Source organism: Oryza sativa, chromosome 6, assembly GCF_034140825.1.
Source record: "Oryza sativa Japonica Group chromosome 6, ASM3414082v1".
NCBI lineage: Eukaryota > Viridiplantae > Streptophyta > Magnoliopsida > Poales > Poaceae > Oryza > Oryza sativa.
Genome location: NC_089040.1, coordinates 22,456,325 through 22,481,919, shown reverse-complemented (window position 1 = coordinate 22,481,919; position 25,595 = coordinate 22,456,325). Strand labels below are relative to the sequence as shown.

Sequence of the window (25,595 nt, the reverse complement as noted above, 5' to 3'; positions counted from 1 at the left end):
CATTGATCAATTACGTAAATTCTATGTATAAGTCAATAGTATCCATACTTGTAAGACATCTTACAGCTTCAATAAAGCCTATTTTCAGGTACAGACTACAATCAAAGTGTTCCTTCCCGATGATCCCTTACCCAGATGACACCTAGCGTTGAAACCTATTCTCATGTCCCTTTACGCCGTCTTGACAAGGCCTCCGAGGAACCTAAGAGAACTTCGGCTGGGGACGCCCAGAGCCGATAAGGCCTTGTCGGATCCTATAGAGACGAAAGACCATGTAAGATTTGGTCGTGTAAGAGTTCTCGCCGTGCGTATTAACCAAGCCGTGTAATCGGAAATTAACTTTCCAACTTCATGGCTGGGGGCTAGGATCAGTGCTTGTTCAACCGAGGCAGGTCAAAGGTCTAAGAGCCTTATCTTCCGAGAAGAATTCTCCGATGATAAGGCTGGAGGCCAGGGAGAGTGTATAACTCAAACGACTGATCGAAGTCGCGAAGTGAGAAGACACTCATACACACTACATCCAGAGTAAGAAAGCTTAGTTAGATAGATTTATTTTCTATTTCACAAGTACTTCTTACAATTCCACAAAAATCCAAAATTACATTACACTTTTTCCTAAGACATTTGTCATAGGACACGGAGACTACCAGGAAGGCCAACGCCAGTCCATGGACTGGATGACCATCTCCGCCAGCAGCGCCATCGACTTCGCCAGGCCATCTATCTCCGTAGGAGTTCTCTGAAACGAGAAGACCCTTCGTGGAGGAACTCGAGGTGCAGCTGCGGACGATGATCTCGTATGCAAGCCAATACATGCCCCCCGGCATATCGGCTCGATCGACGACACTCCTGCTTCAGGGCCTCGTCGATCCCCACGGGGCGTAGGCCCTATTCAGCCACGAGATGTATCCAGCCGCCGATTCCTCGGGATCCCCACGGGGTACTCGGAGCTCTCTACAGACTCTTGACATGGAGGTGAAACAACTCTTCAGATACGAGTTGAATCACACCTCGCGACCCCGGAGTGTCTCCATGGCCTGGTCCTTCCTCACTTCCAGCATAGTCCTCTCGAGTTTCGCGACCTCAAACTTCGTCCTCCAATACTAGATTCGACGATCCTGGTCAGCAAGCGCACTCTTGAGGTCTGCTGAGCATGGAAACGACTAAGTCAAACTGCTCTTCTCTCCCGAGAATACAGCAAATCAAGTCGATCCAGATGGAAGAGTAAAGGAGATGAAAACAAAGATAACCAACCTAAGGGAGTCGTCGCCATGCCCGTTTCCACAGGCGAATTTTGAGCTACATCGCCCTCCTGCAGATGTGGCTCGAACGCAAGCACTGGAATGATCACTGGCAACTCAGGCTACCCGTGCTGCTGAACATCCTCGACATCAACATCTCTACAGATGACAACAAAGTACTCAAGATCAAAATGCTGAAGAAAGCTAAGGTGATGACTGCAGACACAAAGGCAGTTGGAGCCAATGAGAGTTTTACAAAGCATGACTAAAGAGTAGAAGAGAGCCAAAATCCTACTCTTCAAAAAACGGGAGGACAGACTCCCCCAGATCGCCGACTTCTTCCATCATATCCTTGCGCGCATCGCTAGCCGTCCCCTGATCCAAGATCTTCGCAGATCGAGTTTAGTGTGTGCCAGCCTCACACACACAAGGACATGGCACGCCCCAGTATAGATCCCGTTGGACGTCTCCTCTCCGATCTTGGCCGCGTGCTTGGAGGGGATCGCCTCTATCGCCGTCGCTAGCTCCGCAAGCGAAGTCGTCAGCGAGAACTCATCGGGATTCGCCGGGATGGTGGACTTGATCCCGCACTCCCCAGCGAGCTGGTGCAGACCAGTGTAGATGACCCGCAACGAGCCACGGATTTCCGACAAGTTGTTCTCGAGCTTCGACATGCGATGCTCGAGCCCCTGCTGTCGTCGCTTGTTACCGGCCACCAGTTCCCTCATCTTCTGGAGGTCCTCGCGAACCTCCGCTAGATCACGCGCCAGCCGGTCAGCACGCTCATTCGCCGACGACGCCGCCGCCGCCCTCGCCTCCGCGATCTCGCGGCTAACACCGCGAGCACCAGCCTCGGGGAGGCGCCCCATCTCGACCTGGAGCTCCTCCCATGTGAGGACGGCAGTCGGCGGACCCTGACCAGCCGCGAGATCGCTGGCTAGGCCGCTCAGCGTCACCTCGCGGCTCCTGGGTACGACCACGACATCTGTCGAGGCCACGGCAGGAGATGCGCTGGAAGTCCCTCCGGACCCATCTTGCGCCGCGTTCGCCCGCGCCGCCCTATGAAAGGCTACAATTGAGACATGCTGCAAGAGCTCGATGAAGTGATAAAACCTCAAAGTTCACCACTTACTTCTCGCCAAGCGTCACAAGCCGCTGCCGTCGTGGAGGCGGGGGGGACGCATCCGAGGCCTGGAGTATAACAAGCATGATATGAGGAGGAAGTTTCCCGACTACGCGATGAAGGACAAGGAGAACTCACCGAGGGGGTGGGCGTCTTCCGACGATGTCCGATCACATAGGAGAATTTCCTCCCCTTTTTCGGAACGTTGCCGCCACTCGTTGTGGCAGCAGCGGCAGCAGTGTCAAACGCCTCCTTGGCTACTTTCTCCTTCAGCGACGCCGCCACCTGATGGTCCACGAGCGGCCCGATGATATCAGTCAGAGGGAGAGCCTACGCTTCATAAAGTCACAAGGCGATCCAGGAAGAAAAATGCAAAAGGGCCGCTGAGTACACTTACATTGATGGCAGCTTTGCGTTTGGCTGCCCCTCTCTCGCAAAGGGGGACGGGGACGTCGCTCGCCGTTGTCGGGTCGCTGACCATCAATTGGATGACGCGGTGCTCCACGATTGCACTGTTCAAGCCTGTAGATCGAGACCAGAATCCGGTAAGTCAGGAGGAACACGCACATAAGAGAGTCAATTTAACTACGAGAAAAATACCCCGAGGAGAAACCCGGGTCGCGTTCTCTGGCCTAGAATAGTCAAAGGCTGGGTGGGCTCGAGCCTGGAGCGGCTGGATCCGCCTACCAATGAAGTCGGCAGCGACTTCATACCCCGACAACCCCCGTACTCGGAGGTCATCAATGATATCGATGAAAGATTGGAGGGACGGGGTCAAGGCGGGTTTGGCAGTCCAAGATGAAATCTTGTCTGGTTGCTCCGTAGGAATAATGAAGACTGGATCCGAATCTTCTATCTGAAGATAGAACCACCTCCCCCGCCATTTGCTGCGAGATGAGGGGCACCGGAAGGGGATGTATCGCGACTTCAGGCCATCCCGAAGTCGGAAACCGACACACCCGGACACTTTTTTAGGTTCCATCCAGCGCAACTGATGGTAAAAGCGGAAGAGATCATGAAACGGCTCTATCCCAATGTAGGCCTCACAAAGATGTGAAAAGATACTAAGGAAGGCGATGGAATTGGGGTTCAAATGGAGCAAGGAAAGGCCGTAGAAATCTAAAGACCAAGAGAAGAAATTCAGAAGGCGGATGAAGAAAACCACAGAGAATATAGTCCTCAATCGCAACCATGCGACCCAGGACAGGCTGGGGTTCAGTACCTCCTGCTTCTCTCTCCATGGTCCCGCGACCGGGAAGGGCGCCATCCTCTTGCAGCTTCTTCAGCGACGCGCTGGTTGAGGTAGACTTGTCGAGGTCCATTGCCGCCGGGGATCGCTGGAGAAAGGACCAAGATGAGCTAGCTAGGGTTTTTGCGGAAGCGGAGAAGATGAGGAACGCTTGGAGGCTGGAGAGTTTTTTCACAACCGGCGGACTTCAAATTGGATCCCTAAAACTCCCTTAAATAGTCGCACTTCCGACGGTGCGAATTCCAAGGAAAGGAGAGAGATTGCCGCCGGAAATTTCTGGGTCCGTTATGCGCGGTAGTTTTACGAACTTCAATTTAAATTCACTCATGACCGTTGAGCTTCATTGGGCGTTGTCGATCACTCCTTATCTCTCGGTCCTCACACCGAGAACGACAACAACCTCGACATCAGAAATCACGATCGGTTACACGAGTTCATTTAAGCAGAAGTCGGGGGCTACGGTCAAGGTTACGGGTAAGATATACCCTCTACCCTTTGATATACGTCACATATCGATATGGTATACATATGCGTATACGAACGTTTTCGGCATACGTTAAGGAAATTCATCATGGAGTTCACAGATGGAAGGAGTCATACTCGGACAGAACTGGGTCGTCATTGTATCGTGCCGGGTCCGATGTCTCCGAGTCCTACTTGGAGACCAGTTGACTTGCGATATAAAAGGGACCCCCCGGGAGGACCTAAGGCATCGAATCTCATAGCCAACACATCCACCACAGCCTACGGAGTTGGAGCCTACAGGAGCCAAGTCGCCGGGAGATCTAGTCGAACCTGTTCGATTACGACCTCATCGGTATCATCGGGTTCCGCTTTTCCCTTTGTAATCTGTGGTTTCCATCCTATAATCCCATATCAACTGGATTAGGGCTATTACCTATCAAGGGGCCTGAACCAGTATAATCTTTGTTTTCTGTCTGCTTGATGTCATATTACGTAGATCCTCGTACCAGCGTACCCCAATACCCTCTATATCCGGTCTACGGGTATCCCCCGTCGACAACGTGCCATCCTTTACTTACAGGGAATAGGATGTGTAGGATCTGTTTAATTAAGTTGTCTTTTATATACTATATATCAACATCCTCTGCTGGTGATAAATTAAGCTCTTGAAGCCACATGTGGTCCGATGTTAGAAACTTAAGTTGCATCATACGCGGTTTTAATAATTTAAAGTGATTTAAGGGAAGATTAATAACTTCGCGGGTGATGTAGACTTTTCGTTTTAGTTGTTGTTAGTATCTCACTCATATGCAAGATAGAGTAAACATAGTAAATGGTCGAGACATTAGGACTCGATAGTTTATCATTTTCTTTTTAACTTAGCTGTAACTAAAATTTAATTTTTAAACTTAATTTTAGATTTTATTTTGATATTTTCTTTTATCGAAGATTACTTTCTACCATTGCCTTTTGTGCTAAAAAATATTTTTCTTACAAAAGTTACAACTTGTTGTAGGCGAAACGATGACACCATATGTATTATTGTAGTCACGCTTCCAAACTACATTTCCTAAATAACTTTTAAAAATCTGCTTTTGAAAATTATACTAATATTTAGTTTATTTGTTTGTCCCTTTGAAAAGTTATCATAAACTCAGATTCATCCCTTGTCCATCGACACTTTAAAACACACCTACAAGTGGTTTGATCTATAAACAGATCAAACAAAACGCATTTGCATAATTACATTTGCATTACGCACAATGTCTAAAATGTTAGTACTACTGTGTTTGTAAGAATTCCATCTCCCACGAGAGCTAGATTACACAAAACCAGGTTCGTTAAAAAAAGATTAGACAAAACCATGCAACAAAATTTAGCTCCAACTTCTAAATTTAGCTCCAACACATATAACGCAAAACCCCAAATATTATGATTCGTGAAATTTAGGGCATGTTTGGTACACCTCCAACTCCTAAATTTAGCTCCAAGAGTTAAGTCTGGAGTGGAGTTGTGGAGCTGACTAAACCCAGCTACACAACTCTAGTACATTTTGTGAGAGAGCTTTATCCAACTCCACTTCCAGTTTTGGTTGAGCTGAAACTATTTGGCTGAGGTCCAGCTCCACCCCTGTTCCAAACAGACCCTTACTGATTTGCAAAGCAGAGCTTTTCTGCGACCCAATGAAACTCGAACGAAGCCGGCTGAATGAGATTGGCCCATCATTACCTTCTGAGCTGGGCCGAATTAGGTGGCCCACATATATCAGTACCAATGGACGGCTGCTGGTGTAGATCCTGCTCATCCAACGGAGCACGAGCGACGGCCCACGTCGACGCAGACTCGCAGCGTTTATTACATCCGTGGAAATATCCAAAAAACCACCCCGTACTACCTCGAATTCCGGGATTTGATACGAAAGAATTGAAACAAGGATCAAATTGTAAATTAAGTTAATCGCAGAGGTCTTTTCGGAATTCCCACTCCATTTGCTCAAGAGAGAGGGGAAAAAAAGTACAAAATAAAAAGGAAAAAGGACAGCCTCCTAGGCTTAGACCCCCTCCTCGCTCTCTCTCTCGCTAACCCTTCCTCGCCGCCGCCGCCGCCGCCGCCGCTATCCCACCGGCGGAGTCACCGCCCGTCCTCCTCTGGAGCCGCGGGACGCAGGTTCTCACCGCGCGCATCGCCGTCGCTTCGTCCGCCCCCTCCCCACCACACAGGTAAACCCTAGCGTCGACTTGGTTCTCGCTTTTCCTCAAACGCGTCGGGGTGGGAGCTCTCCTGCCCGCGTCCATGGATGGGATGGATTGATCCGAGGTTCCTCGCGTGTCCTCCCTAATGCGGTCTCCCTCTCTAGGTTTATCTCGAAGGGAGGCGGGTGGTCGCGGATTTTTTTTTTATTTGGGGGGGGTCGGCCAAACCCTAGGCGGGCGGGGCGTCCGCCATGTTTCCGCCGAAAGGGTCCAATCCCTATGGGCAGCAGCAAAGTTACGGAGGGCAGCAATCCTATGGCCAAATCGTGAGTCCCTGAAATGCCTGCTTATCTAGTGTTTTTTTTGCTTCGGTACCTAATCCGGTTCTCATATATGCATATGTTGTTTTGATTGGACTCATGCAGCCTGGCAGCAGTGGATTTTCGTCCTCGGCAGCAACGGGTGGTGCTGATGGTAGTCGATTTGGCGCCCGTGTCGGGCAGGGTGCAGCTGGGCAGTATGGAGGGCCTTACGCTTCAGTGTACGGCACACAGCAGGTTGTTAGCTAGTATATAACAGGAAAAATTTCTATCTTTTAGATTTTGGCTCCATGTAATTTATTCAGCCACCAACTGTCATTTGTCGCTTGTTAATACTCCCTGCGTTTGCAAATACTTGACCCTATTGATTACTGCTTTCACTTTGACCATAAAAAAAATTTGCCAGTTCTGTTAGTTTGAAGCAACAATTTCCCACAAAATCCAGGAGTTGATGATACCTTATGGAACAATTCGTTCAAAATGGGAACCATGCTCTACACTTTATAAAACAAGTGGCACTGTTTGAAAGTAAAATTAGTAAATCTCGAGCATATGATCGTTTATGTCAATTGGTTGTATTAACTGACTTGGTGTCTTGGCATATATGGAAAAAGAAACTGGTTTTATTGGCAAACTACTCATTCCCTTTGGTTTAGTTTTTTTTGCCAAGTTCCCTCATTGTGCATTGCAATGCCCTTCTCTACTGCCTATCTGTTTTTAGCTTTACCATTCGATTTCTCTGATGGTTGAAACTGCCTTCTCATTTTTCTTTTAGTTGTCTTGTTGCATAGTGTCTCAAATGAACTTTCAATTTACCCTTTCAACAGGTTGGTGGACTTGGTGGCAAAGGTCCGGCTTCTTCTAGTATTCCTAATTTGCCTGAGCCATCCAAGTTCTCGTCTGGATCTGTAGGGTCCAGCATAGCAAGACCAAATGATGACTATATGGCTGTGCGTGGTTATGGACAAAAGCTAGACCAGTATGGTAGTGATTATACATTAGAGAGAAGAATGTATGGTGATCACTCAGCTAATCTTGGCAGGAGAGATGGGCTTACTGATTTGGATAGAAGATATCCCGAGCATGTTTCTGGAGGCCATCAGGTCACCCCCGCACCCTTCCCGCGCCCTATCTCTTTTGTTTGTCTTCTCAGTAATCCTTTCCTTTTTGACTTTAACAATGCATTCAAATATGGAGCAGGTAGATTTATTTTTTCCCTCACAAAACTTTGTTCTGCTCGTTTCCCTTCTCTGGCTTTTCATAAACTTAATCCTGCTGTTTTTTTTTCAGGGTTCATCAATGCGCCATCCACAGCTGCTGAAACCCCAACTGCAGTCTGGATCTGATATAAGGTATGTCGGCTCTTAGTCAGGCCATATAAATGAGTGCAGCAGGTTTCTGATTCATATTATCATACCTTAATTACTCAGTTTAAATAGCGCATTGAATGAATGAACATGTGCTTGTTCCAAATATTTCTGCCCTAGGATCATGTTCTTGTTTGTTATTATGATATAACTCAGTGATATCCTTGGAAACGTAAATCACTAGTGATCCTTTGTCTTTATGACTGCAACAAAACATAGCACATGCACTGAGTAAGTATGCATTTCTGGCAGACAAGCCGATTACTTTGCAGGAAGGTCTGCTCCAATCCATCAAGGATCGCAGGATATTGGTGCATATGGAAGAGTTGAAGCTGATCATCGCAACTTGTCCATTCTTGGGACCGCCCCATATGGAGGACAACAGTCAGCTTCGTTGTTGGGAGGAGCTCCTAGGACAAACATTGATAGCCTCTCCTATGGGCAAGGGTCATCAAGCAGCGGTTATGGGATGGGTCTGCCCCCTGGACGGGACTATGCCTCAGGGAAAGGTCTTCTCCATCCTTCTTCGGATTCTGATTACCGAGATAGCATTTTATCCCGTGTACATCCAGGCATCTCCATGGTTGATGAACGTGCTGTTGATCGGGTTGGTTATCGTCGTGAACTGGATCTAAGAGATGAAGAACGTCGAAGGGACCTATTACTGGAAAGAGAAAAGGAACGTGACCGTGAACGGGAACGAGAGCTGCGAGACCTACGAGATCGTGAAAGAGAGCGTGAAAGGGAAAGGGACCGTGAAAGACTAAGAGAACGTGAAAGAGAAAGGGAACTTGAACGTGAAAGAGAACGTCTTCGTGAACGTCGCATGAAGGAGAGGGAACGGGATAGGAAGCACCCTGCTGATTCAAGGAGGGAGCACACTCCACCTAGAACTCCTGGTGATCGGCGGCGTTCTTCTTCTGTTAGAGCTGAGAAGCCTTTGCGGCGACCTTCACCTCGGCGTGATGCTGTGCATAGGTGGACCTCCATGTTTTCTCTGTAGCTTTGTGGATGCAATAGGTTGCTGCTTCGTCTTTCGTGCAGCTTTTTAAACTAACGCTTTCGTTTGTTCTCCTGAAGGCATCGTTCACCTGTTAAAGAAATAAAGAGAGAATATATTTGCAAGGTAAATGAGTAGTTGCGTTTGTCAGTGTTCTTGCAGAAGTCAATTGATAATGTTGGTTCTCCACTGGCCTCCTTGATGTGCTCTGGTCTTCAAGCCCCCTTGATTCTTGTCCTTCTGAAGCCATTTCTCTGTTGTATCTTTGTCAAGTTACACACCCATATTTGAAACTTCCCTTCTCTGATAAATACGGGGATTCAGACTTCCAGTTATTTTATCCATCTTTTCCCCTATCCTTCCTTGTCCAGTAGTTGATTTGTTTTATGGTACCCGAAAAATCTCTGATGCCATATTCTTGTGATGTGGAAAATCATTAGATGCCTCCTTCAAATCTGAAGATCATTCACAACTTAATCATACTGCAGAGGATATGATCAAGAATTTGTGAATGGCGTCTTCCTTTCTCCATTTCCTATTTATTCGCAAATTGCATCATCACATCCTTTATTTTTGTATGTACAGTTATGCAATATTTTATTTTGTTGCTTATTATGCTGGTTGTCTTATTGCTGATTGGGTTCCGTACAGGTTTTGCCATTTCGCTTGGTGGATAATGAGAGGGACTATTTATCTTTGACAAAAAGATATCCTAGGCTATCAATTGCTCCAGATTTTTCTAAGGTTGTGCATTCTGTTGCTGATTGAAAACTCAAAATCTGAATGTTGAACCCCATGTCATTCTGGACTATTATTTCCCTTTTTTGTTCTTTGGGCTTATTTGTGACTTACTGCTTTGTAGATTGTCTTCAATTGGACTAAAGAAAGCCTAAATCTTTCGCTGCACACACCTGTGAGGTATATTTTTATTGGAAAGATGTAACTAGATATAGTTCTTCATTACATGTTCTATTGGTTGCTGTGCTTATACTTCCTAGTAATGGTCTTCTATGTTGCTGCTGCTGCCGTAAAACAGTTTGGAGCATGGCATCCATGAAGTTGATGATAGTACTGATGAAGGATCAGTGATTACCTCTGGGAAAACATCAAGCACCAAGATTTCCGAAATCATTTGGAATGCAAAGGTTTTTTGTCTTTACCTTTGTAATTATTTGAAATTATGAGTTATATTGAGTTGTTTTGATCAGTGTCTAATTAGAGATTTTGTTGATTTTGGGTTCTCATCCTGCTGTTGTGCTTTAACATATGTTGGAAACATATTGCAGATGGCATTGTAATAGTAAAAACTTGCAGACCAATTTTTTGTTGCATGCAATGACATGAAGTGTATAACTAATACTGCTGATCCACCTTACCTTATCTAAATGCATTAAGTGTCGCCGTGCTGTGTTTCCTGGTTCATACTTTTCATGTGTAATTTTTGTTGATGTTAAGAACCATGAAGTTGACCTGGTAGTGGTACAGATGCCATGCTTCAGTAGACCTGATTTGAAAGAGTGCTGCTAAAGTTTTGATGCCCTTTTATTTCATGGTCATGGCTTGTGCAGGTGCTTTTGATGAGCGGCATGAGCAACAGTGCCTTTGCTGACATAACGTCATTGAGAAGTACAGATGAACGAGTGGTGCATCTGAACAATATCTTGAAATTTGCTGTATTCAAGAGGGATCGTTCACTTTTTGCAATTGGGGGCCCTTGGAATGCAGCAATAGACGGTGGAGACCCTGTAGTTGACCCTTCTTGCTTGATTCAGACTGCTATCAGGTACACCACTAGAACTGTGTATTTAATAATGCATAATGGATCATGGATGTATTGCATATTGCCATTATACTGAAAGTCACAATTCTTCATGGACAGACATGTTAAGGAACTGGTTCAAGTTGATCTCTCTAATTGTACCCAGTGGAACCGTTTTCTTGAGGTACCTATGCAATTATACCCAGAGCTTTCTACAAAGAAATATTTGTTATTTTATGTTCTTTTAAAGGAAAATGACATCCTTTTGTTAGATCCTCATATTACCCAAAATGGTCTAAATTGGATGTTCTGCTGGATAGGAGGATATTTATTTCTATTTTTGCAGTTGTGGTCTAACCAGGTAGCCATCCGGCTTTAATTTCTTATTCAAATGATTTTTTTGTGAACATGACCTAATTCTCTAATACTTATCGAGGGTTAAGAAAATATTACTGTTTTGCTAGTTCAAAAAAAGGTGGGGTCACCTTGGTTCTCTGGAGTTCTTGTTTTGAACCGTCGCACTTTCTTCTTTTGATTAATAACCCCAATCTTCTTTTAATTACCGAGGTGTTTTTTTCTTTGTATAATTTTCATCTTGACAATATCAGCATCATAGAAGGTTTGACTTGAGCTAAATTCTAGCAAAACTAGCCATATTCTCCACAGTGAGTGATATGTGGCCAGTTACAGCTGTGATATTAAACACTGTTTATGTCTGATATAAGTTGCTTCCAGAAATGCGATTAGATCATCTGTCCCAATAATTAAGTCTACTAACTTCACTCTAGATAACTGGTTAAGTATTACTGCTGGAGTCACAGTTACTAATGCAAACATATTACTACAGATCCATTACAACAGGGTTGGCAAAGATGGACTCTTCAGTCACAAAGAAATCACTGTAGTTTTTGTGCCAAACCTGTCAGAATGCTTACCTTCAGTGGATTTATGGAAGAAAAATTGGACTGCATATAGGAAATCAAGGACAGAAAAGGAGCAGCTGATTATGAAGAAGGAGAAGGTTAGTTTGCTGTTATGATTACAGAGCATACTTGTTTCCTTTTGAAGCACTACTAACAATTCTTAATTTCTTTTCCTTGTATTTAGAGCCCAACTGATGCAAGCAAACAGAAGCAAGGTTTGAATATTCACTTATAATTACATAGCTTGTATCAATGCCTACTAACCAAATAAATGAACCGAATTGTTGACAATTTCAGGAGAACTAGGCCAGGGTAAAAGTACTGATGTTGATCAAAAGGAGGATGCTGGCCACAATGCTGCTGAAAATATGAAAGTTGATAATGATATGGATCTGCTGGGTAAAGATGGAAAGGAGAAACCTGCCGAGCATGATGGACAAAATCTTGGTAAAGTTGAGGAAAAAAATATTGATAAAGTCGAGGAACACATTGAGAAGAAGGGTGGGGGTGTTGAAGGGAACACTTCAGGTGAAGCTTCTGTTGACCATGCAACTGAGGATAAAAAGCCCACGAAAAAGAAAGTGATAAAAAAGGTTGTGAAAGTAGTTCGAAAAAAACCAACTGGTGAAACTTCAGCTGGTAAATCATCTCAGGAGGACAAGAACATTGTACCAGAAACTGCAAGTGTAGCTGTGGAAGAGCAAGTCCAGCAAAAAAGTGAGGATGCTGGAAAAGAGGCTGAGGGCAAGAAACCTGGAAAGAAGAAAGTAATTAGAAGGATTATTAAGAAAAAGCCTTCTGGGTCAGCTCGTGATTCGACTGCCCCTGCTGAAACAAGTAAGCAAGCAGTGGAGGTTCAGCCAGAGAAGAATAATGAAGTCTTGAGTGGTGCTGTGATTTCAGAGGCTAAACTTGAAGAAGCTTCAAAAGCTCCAGCTGAAGATGTCTCAAAACAGAATAAAGAACAGGAACAGGAGGAAAAGGGGCAGTCGTTGCCTGTTGACCAGAAGTCCAATGGGGATAAGATTAAGCAGCAGGAAGTTCTAAAACAAAAGGATATAAAGCAAGATGGGAAAAATGATAAGGCAAAGGATGATAAAGAGAAAAAGAGTAGAGATCAGAAGACGGATTCAAAGCAAAAGTCACTCACTGATACTAAAGAAAAAAAGAAATCTGATGAGCCTCCCAAACATCCAGGATTCATTCTTCAGGCCAAAAGGAGTAAAGACTCTAAAGTATGCCTAATATGCTTTAATTTCCTTGGTTTTTTTTTATTCCTTGTTAGCTTGTACATGTTATTAGAAGTTGCTTAGAGATTTATTGAACCAATTCTGTTTTGTAGGTCCGATCAACATCCCTTTCATTGGATGGCCTCCTTGACTATACGGCCAACGATCTGGAGGAGTCAGTATTTGAGGTCAGTATTCTACTCTGCTTTCTTTATTAGCTAGTAATTCACTTATTTTGTCACTGTGCTTCATAATTTTTTAACTACTTCCTTATTTAGGATCATATCATACTTCGAATAAATTTCTTACTGTTGAGATTATGCTAATGTGGTTTCACTCTGATGTGCAATTCTGTGTCTCTTTCAGCTTTCTTTGTTTGCCGAGTCTTTCAGTGAAATGCTTCAACACAAGATGGGTTGTGTTATATTATCTTTTCTTGAGGTAAACTCCTTTGAGCTCTGCCTGACGTTGTACCTTAAGCACACGATTGGCAATTTATTTGTTCGATTAAATTCATTTTTCTCTTTTTTGTTTCTCATGTATTGATTATCTTGTAACGTCTCTTCTGTTAAACTGTACAGGTTAGTTTGGTATGCTTATGTAATTTCAGAACTGGTATTTCCTTTTTTTTGTAATTGATTCAGAATAAGTATTACTTTCTGTATACTGTTCAAATCTAAAATTTGGTATCTGAGTATCATTAAAAAGAAAAAATGGTGCACGCTGAGTGAGTACTGCGAATCATACTCGTCCGTAATACTTCTACGTAGCAATTATATTACATGGTAATGGTCCAAATTCTGTCATGGATGTTGCAACCTGAGGAGGCGTGGTCTGCTTAGCAGCTATATATTATGTTTGTGTTCTTCATTAATAGCTTATATTTGCTGCTCAATTTGATTGTCCTCAATCATTCCTGGTTTTGGAGCATTCTGAAGAAAATGACTCTTCTTTGATCTTTTACACGTTCCACAGAAATTATATAAGCGCTATGTTATCAAGAGGAATCAGCGTAAACGCCAAAGAGAAGAGGATCTAAAGAAGGAAGACAAGAAAACATCAGAGAAGCGGCCCAAGACAAATGATGAAACTTTAAGTGAAAGTGGCCCGAGTAATCAAGGGGAAAGTGTTGAAATGATAAAAGCGGGTAAGGGTACAGCTCATTCAGCTGGCCAACCCAATAAAGATGATGAGACAAAGATGAATGCGGGTCACTCAGCAGCTGCCCAGGATGAACTGGTTAAAGAGGGCAAGGAGAAGATGAGTGCAGATCACTCGACAGCGCCCCCTAAAGAACTTATAAAAGAGGGTGAGGAAAACATGAACACGGATAATTCAGCAGCTGTCCATGTTGAGCCTGTAGCTGATGAGAAAATGGAGGATGAAGAGCCTGATTATGAAGAAGATCCTGAAGAGGTAGAATTATATGAAGATGATGAGGAGATGGATGAAGCTGCTGCTGAGGAACTGGTAGAACAGGTATTGTCTTCTGCAAATTTTGCATCCTACATATATTCATATTTGTCATACGGCATACCAGTGGGCTTGTTTACTTTCTAAGCACTTTCTTTATTAATGAATAGCTGGCTGCTTCATAACTGTATAGAACTATATATGCTTGTTGATACGGTGTTTAAGTTCATCTCCCGTCTCATGGGAGATTAATGCATGCTTTCATCTGGTTTCTCAATTATTTATTGTCGAAACGTGGAGTATATAATTCTACAATTGGAGCATACCTTATTGGTTCCAATGGAATCAAGTTCTGGGCTTTAATGTTTAGTTGCAAACAGGCAATTACTGATCTTGTCAATCTTATCCTGGGCTGTTGCATACATTCAGTCTTATCCGGTGCCTGAGTTCACCTTTTGAGACTAATTTATGATGTGCTAAGTTTCTACCATATGTTTTATGTTTGCACATCTGAAGCGGTTGCTCATTTATGCTAAGTTTGTCTTTTATGTAAAAGCTGTGGGCCTTGGAACTAACTATGCTTATTCTGTGTCTACTATCTGGTCTTTTATGTAAAAGCTGTGGGCCTTTGAACTAACTATGCTTATTCTGTGTCTACTATCTGGCACTTCATTTTACTATGCTGCAGAATGAAGATAATTTGAATGATAAGGCCAAGCAGGAAGTAACTACTGAAGAGGATGGAAACAAGAACACAGAGGAGCGTGAGTCAGAAAACAATGCTAATATGCTTGAAAAAGCTGCTTCAGGAGAGGACAAACAGTCTGTAGTTGAAAAATCTGCTTCAGTGGAGGGCAAACAATCTGTATCGGAGAAAGGTGACAAGGCAGTTGGTAAGGAGGTAAAGACAACTAGATCACAAAAAGGTGATTCAACAAAAGATGAGGTCGTTGATAAAGAGCTGCTGCAGGTAACTTTTGCTGCTGTATCCAAGAGATTAAGAATGGCCATAACTCAACTTAAAATTATGTTACATGCACTCTGCTTTATCTGCTGACGTCTGATCTTTTGCCTGCCTTTTAGGCTTTTAGATACTTCGACCAAAACAGAGCCGGTTATTTGAAGGTAGGATATAGACCTTACCTAAATTATACTATTGGTTTTTTTGGAAAGAATTCCTTTATTAGGTGCTCAAAGTCACATTATTCTAATCTTATAACGGCAGGTGGATGATTTAAGGTGCATTCTTCATAATTTGGGGAAGTTCTTATCTAACAGGGATGTGAAGGTCAGATACTTGAACCTATTACTGCCTCCATTCCATATTATCAGTCATTTTAGTTTTGTCTTTAGTCAAATTTCTCCGACTTTGATCTATTTTATAGAAAAATACAGCAACATCTAAAATAACAAATAAATGCACTGTCAACAATATTTTATTGTGAATTTAATGAAACTAATAAATAAAATATCATAAATGCACTGTCAGGATATATTTTATTGTGGATTTAATGAAACTAATCAATAAAATATCCAAATGGCGTCTCAGCATGTAGGTGCGCGTGCACTTGCGTTGTAAAAGTTTCTTCGTGTTTACATCAATCCCCGCTTTGCTGTCATTGATTTGATCAATTTTGATGCCTGCTTTGGTGTCTAACGCTGAAATGTTGTTTGTTCTCTGCAGGATTTGGTTCAAATCGCCCTTGTTGAGAGCAATTCTGCAAGGGATAATCGCATCATCTATACAAAGCTTGCGAAGAAAGTTGACCTCTGATCAGGTCCGACCTTGGCTAAGGAGTATGTTGAGATGGGCCGCAAATTAAACGAATAACCTTCTTTGAAGAGGCCAGCTACGGCGATGTCGATTTGAGTTACTTTACGATGTGTTCTCCTTACCATGACAAGGAGTAGCTAGATTTCATGTTTTTTTTTCTTTTATGGATGTCTTCACCATAAACATGGCAAACAAAGCTGTCGTTTTGTATCATTGTATGTGTACTTGGAAAATTTTCTTTTGATATAAGCATTCACCCAAGAAAGAATGTTGTACACTTATTATATATAAGATGTATGCTTGCGGGTGCCATGACCTTGTATTATCTTTACATTGCGTTTCCCAAGCTCAAACCATGCATCATGGCATCAGATATGCTAGAGTTAGAATCTTTATCTAGATCTTTATAAACCTGATGCATGTGTTTGCACATGGTAGCCATTTTTTTATAGAGTGGATGTGTTTCTTTTCCGAGTCCGATTCAGATTTGTCTAACATCTTGGAAATGAAGGAATCAGCGGTAATCATCATCTGTACCTCTTTACCTACTTAAAAAATAAATTCTGCTCCCAACGTCACTCTCCTCCTTCCCTCCCGGGCGCATCCTCCCGAAGCACTTCAGCTTTGTAAGAGGATGAACGTGTTTTCACGTACTCATTCAGTCGTTTCACGAGGTAAATTTAAAAATATACCTCTTTTTTTATTATGTTGCGTTTATATACCTATGTGACAAAAATTTGTATAAATATACCTCTCCCGCAGTGTGGTTACGTGGGACCGAGACGGTCCCGCACTACCATTCCGTGGGACTGGTGGTCCTGCAGCCCATCCATGCGGCACCGGCTCGCTCCCGCAGTCAGACGCAACCACTGCGTCGGTCCCGCGGACCAGCTGCGCGGCACCGCGCGGTCACTCAGGCCGGCCGCGCGTGACCGAGCAGCCCGCTGCACATGCACCCAAGCATGCATACACACACGCTTGCAACCGTATCTGGTCGATGCCGCAGGGCAGGCCTGCGTGACCGCGCCGGGTGCCGGGCTGTTGCGCGCGGGTGCGGGAGCGTCCCGCGAGGGAGCGAGGGTCCCGCGTCCTCATTCCACGGGAGCGAGCGGTCCCACGTCCCCGTTCTGCGGGAGAGGTATATTTTTGCAATTCTTCTCCATGCATGTATATAAACGCAATATATTTCAAAAGGAGGTATATTTTCAATTTTTTTTCATCGTTTCACCACAAGAGCTCGCTGTTGCCATTTCTCTCTCTATCGGGACCATGTCGTTGTTGGTCCTATTTCTGATGTTTTAGTTTTCTTTATTGCCAACCATCACATTTATGGACAACTTCCTCCGGCGCGTTCAAGGAAAAATGGAACACTCTTATCTTGGAACATGTTTTCACGCACTCATGTAGTCGTTTCACCACAAGAGCTCGCCGTTGTCGTTTATCTCTCTATCGGGAGTTGTTGGTCGTGTTCCTATTGTTTTAGTTTTCTTTATTGCCAACCACCATCATCTATAGACAACTTCCTCCGGCGTGTTCAAAGAAAAAGGAACACCTTATCATTTTTTTTAGATAATGGATTATATTAACCCGGCCTCTACACCGTAGAAGGTGTACACAGTCCAAACCACAATCAAGAGTACATAAGACTCCACCCATTACATGGGGATACCAAATAAAAGTTTAACAAAACGGTAAAAGAAGAACAACAATCTAAGCCTCGATTCTTCTTCTAAATTTCCAACTGAAGGTAGAAAAGAACTCCATCACTCATCATAGGACATGTTTTTACGCACTGATCCAGTCGTTTCACCACAAGAGCTCACCGTTGTCGCTTCTCTCTCTATAGGGACCATGTTGTTGTTGGTTGTGTTCCTGTTGTTTTAGTTTTCTCTATTGCCATCCATCACCATCTATGAACAAGTCACATCGAAGGACACGTTGGCCACTTCTCACCACCTTTTGGTCACCGGAGTACTGATGCCTATCTTCCCTTCAATTCTGTTTCTCATTTTAGCTAGGGAATATGATGAAACAATGTTAATCATTTTTTCTCTGTCTTATGTTCCTCCTGTGCGTTTAAGGAAAACGGAACCCCCTCATTTGGGAACACGTTTGATGCACTCACCCGACTGTGTTCACCACCAGAACTCGCCGTTGCCGTTTCTCTCTCTTCCGGTACCACGTTGATGTTGAATGCTTTCTACGGTTCTGATTTGCTTCATTGCCAACCTCCACTGTCTATGGACGAGTCACATCCTGAACACATCCTACCACCTTTCTGACCGTTGTTTGGTCGTGGGAGCACTAGGCCAATCTTTCCTTCTATTCTATTTCTCACCTTCGGCTAGGGAAGACGATGAACTGTGCCTGTTTGACATTATTCCTTTATGGTCCAGCTCAACCATGCTCATGAACCACTCAAGTAATATCGAGACCATATGAATATGCATATAACAGGAAAATTCTAATATATATAAATGAAATGGCTACCCGTTCAGAATTAATGGATCGGATCTTGATCTATGGCCAAAAATAAGTTTTTAAAATTTCTAGCTAATTTCAACCTTTTTTTCATTTACAATATTAGTTTTAGCACTATTTGATCCATTAAAAATTATTGAAACTTATAACTTTCCTCCGTATTGAATTATTTATAGCTAAATGAAAAAAATGGCGATCTAATTATATAATTTTCATGATATTAAATCATCGTTTTGACCAAAGTTAGCTGTAGTTTTATGTTGTTATTTCTATGATTATATTTGTTTCATCATTTAAGATATTATGATATATGATTTAGGATTTTAACTTATGTCAATGAACGTTATCTAGAATCCTGTTACAATGTACGAGCATTATGCTAGTCTATGAAAAGATAACATCTAATAACAAACACCATGTAAACTAACTTATTCTCAATCGCCTCCGGTTACGTCATTTGGGTGCAAGTTACTCGCTCACAAATCTAACTATAGATCATTCAACTCTAGTAAATCGGAAGTAAGTATTTTACTGGGCACCCTATTCGCTTAACATTTTTTTATTTATGAAGCCATATTTTTTAATCAAAATCAGTTTGATTTTTTTAACATGTATTTACATAGGAGTAGTAGATTTCACATACTTAAAAGTATAATTTTCACATTTTACACTGTAATTCTTCTACTACTCGCCATATGGGAGAAATAGGGGGGAAACGGTTGTTGCCTATTGAAATTATCCAAAAAAAATACTAATACAAATTAGCATATAGTGAAAGCAAAATGATTTCAAAACACTTCATTGGTTCACATAGGCAACAAAATATAGACCATCAAGTTGAGAAAAAACAAAACAAGAAGAATGAATGTGAGCCATCGACGTACAATTTTTTTTTTTTTGAAAAAGTACAATACTAGTCCACAGATGGAGAACAATCTAGATATTTCACGCTTGATGCTTCTCGTGCGATAGTGAAGGATAGTCAGACAATAGACGACAAATGGATAGCCTTGAGAGAATGAGAATTGAGAGCTGAACCTGTACTAGAATCTTAGGGCCTGTTTGGTATAGCTCCAACTCCTAAATATAACTTCAGGAGTTGAGGCTGGAGTGGAGTTGTGGAGCTGCCTAAACCCAGCTCCACAACTCTAGTACATTTTGTGAGAGAGCTCCACCCAACTCTACTCCCAGTTTTGGAGGAGCTGAAACTGTTTGGCTGAGCTCCAGCTCCAGGAGGGGTGGAGCTGGAGCTAGAGCTGTGCCAAACAGGCCCTTAGCTCGTGCTGTTCAGTGTTCAGCTAGTAGGTATCAAAACGGTTCGGAAACGAACAAAAACCACCGTTATTGTTTCAGTTTTCATATTTTTCTCGAAATCAAAATCAGAAATCTGGATATGAAAATGAATTGAATATTATCAAATACGAAAACAGAACGAATACGATAACGGAGATTTATCAAAATATAATTGAACTTCTCAAATCAACGAAAAAATATAGCTTAATATTTTTTTCTAAAATAATAAATCGATATTTCTAATTTTTATCGATTAATAATAATACAACTAGTTATGCACTTTACTTTCATATCTCGTCTTCCGCACACACTCGCCATGGAGGAGGAGCGCAAGTGCGCCCTGCATGGAGGCGGAGGTGAGGGTGGCACGACCGGCGGCGAGGGCGGAGCGCTCGAAGGCTAAGGTGCGGCGGCAGAGATACGACGGCGGGGGATACGGAGCGCCTGCAGATGCCAACGGCATGGAGGCGTTATACCCGGTTCTGTAGTACATCGAAGGAGACGATTTGCACCAGTTTTCGAAGATGGGAAAGGCGTTACACCTGGTTCGAGCGATGCGATTCAGCTAGGAGCAACCGACCAAGACGCGTGAGGGAGGCAAAATAGATTTATTCCAACACTCAAAATAGCCTCAGAAGTGGGCCGAACTCACACCGTGCTCCAATGGGGTGACCCCGGCCCGGCCCAGGTCGGCGAGAGGGTTTTGCCTCTGGTGGTGGAGCCGAGCCCGCGAGGAAGCGCAGTAGAAGAAGACAGCAGAAAACCCTCAAACCCTCGCACCCCGCGCCGCCACCGCCACTCCCCCCCCCCGCGCCGCCACCCCACCCCACCCCACCCCACGCCGTCTCCTCCGATCGCCGGAGAAGGAGGAGGAGGCGTCAGCCATGGCGCTGGCCTTCGACGAGTTCGGCCGCCCCTTCATCATCCTGCGTGAGCAGGAGAAGAAGTCGCGGCTGCGCGGCCTCGACGCCCAGAAGGCCAACATCGCCGCCGGCAAGGCCGTCGCCCGCATCCTCCGCACCTCGCTCGGCCCCAAGGGCATGGACAAGATGCTCCAGTCCCCCGACGGCGACGTCACCATCAGTAATCATATCCACCTCTCTCTCTCTCTCTCTCTTCTACTCTTCTAGGTTTTAAGGCTTTCTGCGCGCCTTCTCGGCTCTGTCTCGTCAGAGATCTGGGAGTGGGAGGCGGCTCGCTCGCCGATGGATCGGTTGGCCCCGGGGATGACGCAGAGCGATCTGTGGATTAGGGTTTTCGGTCGATGCAGAGATCATGAGATCTAGTTGTTTCCTGTGTGTTATATCGAATGGCGGAATTTTGTTTTTATATCGAACGTTGTAACTCAGATTTGTTTAGGGTCGGATCCGGTTTGCATTTTTGTTCTTTTTATTCTGCTAAAAATACCAGGCTGCCATTTTCTCTAGCTACCTATTGATCTCGGTCCAAGGGATTACTAGTGGTGACTGGTGTGTTAATTTGGATTTTGAGGGTCTAGGTTTATGCATTGATTTGGTTATGCAGTCGTGGATGCAAATTGTATCTAGATTCCAACATTTTCTGTTGCTTAATGAACATGTTACGTTATGAATTGTCAGCAAATGATGGCGCAACGATCCTGGAGCAAATGGATGTGGACAACCAAATCGCGAAGCTGATGGTGGAGCTGTCCTGCAGTCAAGACTACGAGATTGGGGATGGTACCACTGGTGTTGTGGTCATGGCTGGCTCTCTCCTGGAGCAAGCCGAGAAACTGCTGGAACGCGGCATTCACCCCATAAGGATCGCCGAAGGTTATGAGTTGGCCTCAAGGATAGCTTTTGATCACCTTGAGCACATCTCCCACAAGTTTGAGTTTAGTGCTACCAATATAGAGCCTCTGGTGCAGACCTGCATGACAACCCTGTCATCGAAAATGTAAGTCATAAGATAAATATAATTTTAGCTAGTCTTGAACTGTTCAGAAGGCCACACGATTTTCTTTTCTTGTTTCTTTTTCGAACTAAGTATATTGACCTTTTTTTCCAAGTAGTATGCTGTTGCAAAGAATTGTTATGCCTTTGCCACTTTTTTAGGTAGTGCAATGGTTTTCCTTGGATCTTTTCCCCTTTTTCTTCCCTAACTGCCTTGGCATAATAAGAGTAAAAGATTCCACTAATTCTCACACTGTCATTTGTAGTGCATCTATATTACTGCCACTTGAACTCATTTCCGTCTTCAAAGCAGATCTACTCCTAAGAAATATACTTGTCATAACAATACCAAACCTGTGGTTCCACTTCAAGCATGGAAGGTGTTTGTAGGAGACTTTTTGATCTGCCTCTAAATTTATATGCTAGAGCTTTAGAAGTATCTTTCTTAGGTCAGATTCACAGTGACTATAACAGCTTGTTGATCTTTCTTACTCTTATTCTGCAGTGTTAACCGTTGTAAGAGGACTCTTGCTGAGATTGCTGTGAAAGCGGTCCTTGCTGTGGCTGATTTGGAAAGGAAGGATGTAAACTTGGACTTGATCAAAGTGGAAGGTAAGGTAGGCGGGAAACTAGAGGATACTGAGCTAGTATATGGAATCATTGTCGACAAAGATATGAGCCACCCTCAAATGCCAAAGAGGATTGAGGATGCTAAGATTGCCATCCTGACCTGCCCATTTGAGCCCCCGAAGCCTAAGACAAAGCATAAGGTTGACATTGATACTGTAGAGAAGTTCCAGATGCTGCGTGAGCAAGAGCAAAAATACTTTGATGAAATGGTTCAGAAATGCAAGGTAGGATCATGGTTGCATATTTACATACATTATTCTCTACATTTTTCAATAGTTGTATTTTTTTTGTTTCCTTGGTTAATATTTCATGGTTGCACATTTATTTAATTGATCCTGATGTGACTTGTCAAGTTAACTCTCATCTTTTCCCTTCATATTTCCCTAAGTACCAAACTACCATAAAGTGAATGTATTGGGTTTCACTTTGCTCCATATCATGTTGTGTGTGTGCTTGCTAATTAATTACGTATATTTATAATTTTGTAGGATGTTGGAGCAACCCTAGTTATTTGCCAATGGGGCTTTGATGATGAAGCCAATCATCTGCTGATGCATAGAAATTTGCCAGCTGTCAGATGGGTTGGTGGTGTTGAATTAGAATTGATTGCCATTGCTACAGGTATCCATACCTCCATGAGAATTTGATTGACTTGTACATACAGTGCATAACATATAAACACTGACTGCAGGAGGGCGGATTGTTCCGAGGTTCCAAGAGTTGAGTCCTGAAAAGCTTGGGAAGGTAAACATACTCTCTCCACTGATGAGAATCAAGAAATATGTGTGTTTTTTTATCTTTGTTGGTGTGAAAAGTGTTTAAGTTATCCATTATGGGGATTCATGTTGGCACCATTCTGAACTTGTCTTATGATATTTTCTTTTGTGCTTACTTTTCCTATACAGGCTGGAATAGTCAGAGAGAAATCATTTGGAACAACAAAAGATCGCATGCTTTACATTGAACAGTGTGCCAACTCCAGAGCTGTAACTATCTTCATACGTGGTGGTATGTTATTTCAATTGCCAAAGGAGAGTGACTGATATAATTGAATATAGTAATTGTGCATTTAAAGCCTACATTACATTATACCATATGTGGTATCAAATACATATGCCACAAATATTTCATATGTTTAGGGCAATAAACTAAAATAGCAACTGGGTCTTACTAAAATACTATTTTTGACAGTACTTGTTTGCATACTTCATAGGTAGGAGTAGGTTTGTAAAATCGATATTAAATATCAACTGCATCATAATATCAACATCATCTGAGACAACTTTAGATAAAATTTAAAAAGGCAGCAAAGCAGTATGGATCACAATGCATGGTTGTGCTCAGCATCTACTTTTCAATCTCAATCAAGTAGAAAATCAATAATCTCTTCTTAAAAATAACCTTTGCTTGGAGCTTGTGCGATGATGAAACTATCTACTTTGCAGGCAACAAAATGATGATTGAGGAGACCAAGCGAAGTCTTCATGATGCTCTTTGTGTTGCAAGGAATCTTATCCGTAATAATTCAATTGTGTATGGTGGTGGTTCAGCAGAAATATCTTGCTCAGTTGCTGTTGAAGCTGCTGCAGATCGGTACCCAGGAGTTGAACAGGTAATTACTGGCGTGCGAGCTATACAAACACATCCTATATGTATCCTCTGATTCTATCTTTTTTATTTGCAGTATGCAATCAGGTCATTTGCTGATGCGTTGGATGCTATTCCACTAGCCTTGGCCGAAAACAGTGGTTTGTCTCCTATTGATACACTGACAGCAGTAAAATCTCAACAAGTAAAGGTATTTGTTTTCTGTGATACTTTTTTCCGTTGTTCTGTTTATTAGTACAGATGTGAGCTTAGTTCTTGACCATCTCATTTCTTGCCGATGCCATTGCGATGTTGATGGGCCAATTGCATACCAGTCTAAATAAAATGCACTAGTTTTGCATGGTCCTACAATACACTATACGTGCTTGATTCTATGCATGTTATATTATGATTCTGAGCTAGTTATAGTGTTTGTACTGTATTGATGCCATTTGTATCCTTAATAACATAACATTTCTGAAAACCTCAGGAGAGCAATCCTCACTGTGGCATTGACTGCAACGATGTTGGGACAAACCACATGAAGGAACAAAATGTTTTTGAAACACTGATAGGCAAGCAGCAGCAGATCTTACTGGCAACCCAGGTGGTGAAGATGATTCTCAAGATCGATGATGTTATCTCGCCTTCTGACTATTGATGATGCTTTTGAAGACTATGGAGTTTATTGTGCTAGGGCCTTGGCGACAAGCACTTCCAGTAGGCTCTACATTTTCTGTCGATCGGTTTTTGATTAACATTTACGCCATGGGTTTGCTTGCTTGTGCTATTTGATGAGCTATCTGTTTGTGTGAACTTAACTTTTGGTACTTTGTTTTTCGCGCCCGCACTTTGTATAGCTTGAGACAATAGCACAATCCCTTTGAAGCTGGCCTAGAAGTTTGAGTAGCTACCATTTGCTCTTGTGCTGCTCAGATTCGTAGATGCTATATAGGTTGCGCGCTGTGGTAGTATCGTATTGTGTTCTGCATCGTCCGCATGTACTCTACTTTTCTTAATGATCATTTTGAGCCATATGAATATTTACAATTTTCGGTTAAAACTTTTTTTTTCTGCAAGCAAGAGAAGGGCCTTGGGAGCTTTTTCATTCAGCTGAAGTAATCTGTCTTCAACAGGACCTCCTTTCTCCTGAAAAAGAAAAGGAGGAAATTACCCATACGTGTGAATTGTAGAATCTAGAGCTTGAGTTTTAGCATCCCCTTACTGTGGCGGCAAATAAAATGGGTTGGCGTTATGAATAGTCTTACTTCAGATTTAGATTATTGTGAGACGTACAATCTGGTTTTAGGGGACATTTTAAATAGATGTTGGAAATGGATTTTTTAGGAACACAATATAACGTAGATGCTTGTAACACCTGCACACATACATCCTACCCACTATGAGCACCAACATATCTTGATATTGATGAAGTCAACACTAATGTAAATGCGAGCACATGTATCAAATATAGAATTTAAACCCGACTGGATTCTAACACAAATAACCTAACCAGCTGAGCCATTCTATGAGTCGCTTTTTTGGAATATTTCTAATGAATGGCAAGTGCGGATTCTACCACAAATAACCTAACCAGCTGAGCCATTCTATGAGTCGTTTTTTTGGAATATTTCTA

The 25,595-nt window shown here is 42.9% G+C and overlaps 2 protein-coding genes across 2 annotated transcripts; both read left to right on the top strand.

Moving 5' to 3' along the window:
* The first annotated feature begins 6,093 nt into the window (after positions 1-6,093).
* On the top strand, positions 6,094-16,367 carry LOC4341311 (protein SHORT ROOT IN SALT MEDIUM 1). The gene is made up of 22 exons (XM_015787757.3): positions 6,094-6,297; positions 6,435-6,596; positions 6,696-6,827; positions 7,418-7,693; positions 7,881-7,942; positions 8,210-8,935; positions 9,038-9,083; positions 9,609-9,701; positions 9,820-9,875; positions 9,994-10,102; positions 10,526-10,740; positions 10,837-10,900; positions 11,564-11,737; positions 11,824-11,854; positions 11,937-12,874; positions 12,982-13,056; positions 13,235-13,309; positions 13,844-14,347; positions 14,970-15,251; positions 15,365-15,406; positions 15,507-15,569; positions 15,966-16,367. The coding sequence occupies exons 2-22, from the start codon at positions 6,522-6,524 to the stop codon at positions 16,053-16,055; spliced, it is 4,128 nt and encodes a 1,375-aa protein (XP_015643243.1). The 5' UTR covers positions 6,094-6,297; positions 6,435-6,521; the 3' UTR covers positions 16,056-16,367.
* Positions 16,368-20,560: 4,193 nt separating this feature from the next.
* On the top strand, positions 20,561-24,994 carry LOC4341310 (T-complex protein 1 subunit epsilon). Its single transcript, XM_015788377.3, has 9 exons — positions 20,561-20,912; positions 21,428-21,746; positions 22,248-22,596; positions 22,861-22,993; positions 23,064-23,116; positions 23,278-23,380; positions 23,818-23,984; positions 24,057-24,170; positions 24,450-24,994. Exons 1-9 carry the CDS (start codon positions 20,714-20,716, stop codon positions 24,618-24,620), a joined length of 1,608 nt encoding a protein of 535 aa, XP_015643863.1. The 5' UTR covers positions 20,561-20,713; the 3' UTR covers positions 24,621-24,994.
* Positions 24,995-25,595: the final 601 nt, after the last annotated feature.

What these genes read in the sequence shown, in the direction of transcription:
- LOC4341310 (XM_015788377.3), top strand. Translation starts at nt 20,714, where the DNA reads ATGGCGCTGGCCTTCGACGAGTTCGGCCGCCCCTTCATCATCCTGCGT. An exon ending in ATTGATTGCCATTGCTACAG is followed by an intron (nt 22,994 to 23,063) that starts GTATCCATACCT and finishes CACTGACTGCAG; the next exon opens with GAGGGCGGATTGTTCCGAGG. An exon ending in AACTATCTTCATACGTGGTG is followed by an intron (nt 23,381 to 23,817) that starts GTATGTTATTTC and finishes TCTACTTTGCAG; the next exon opens with GCAACAAAATGATGATTGAG.
- LOC4341311 (XM_015787757.3), top strand. Translation starts at nt 6,522, where the DNA reads ATGTTTCCGCCGAAAGGGTCCAATCCCTATGGGCAGCAGCAAAGTTAC. An exon ending in AAAGGAGTAAAGACTCTAAA is followed by an intron (nt 12,875 to 12,981) that starts GTATGCCTAATA and finishes TCTGTTTTGTAG; the next exon opens with GTCCGATCAACATCCCTTTC. An exon ending in TGGAGGAGTCAGTATTTGAG is followed by an intron (nt 13,057 to 13,234) that starts GTCAGTATTCTA and finishes TGTCTCTTTCAG; the next exon opens with CTTTCTTTGTTTGCCGAGTC.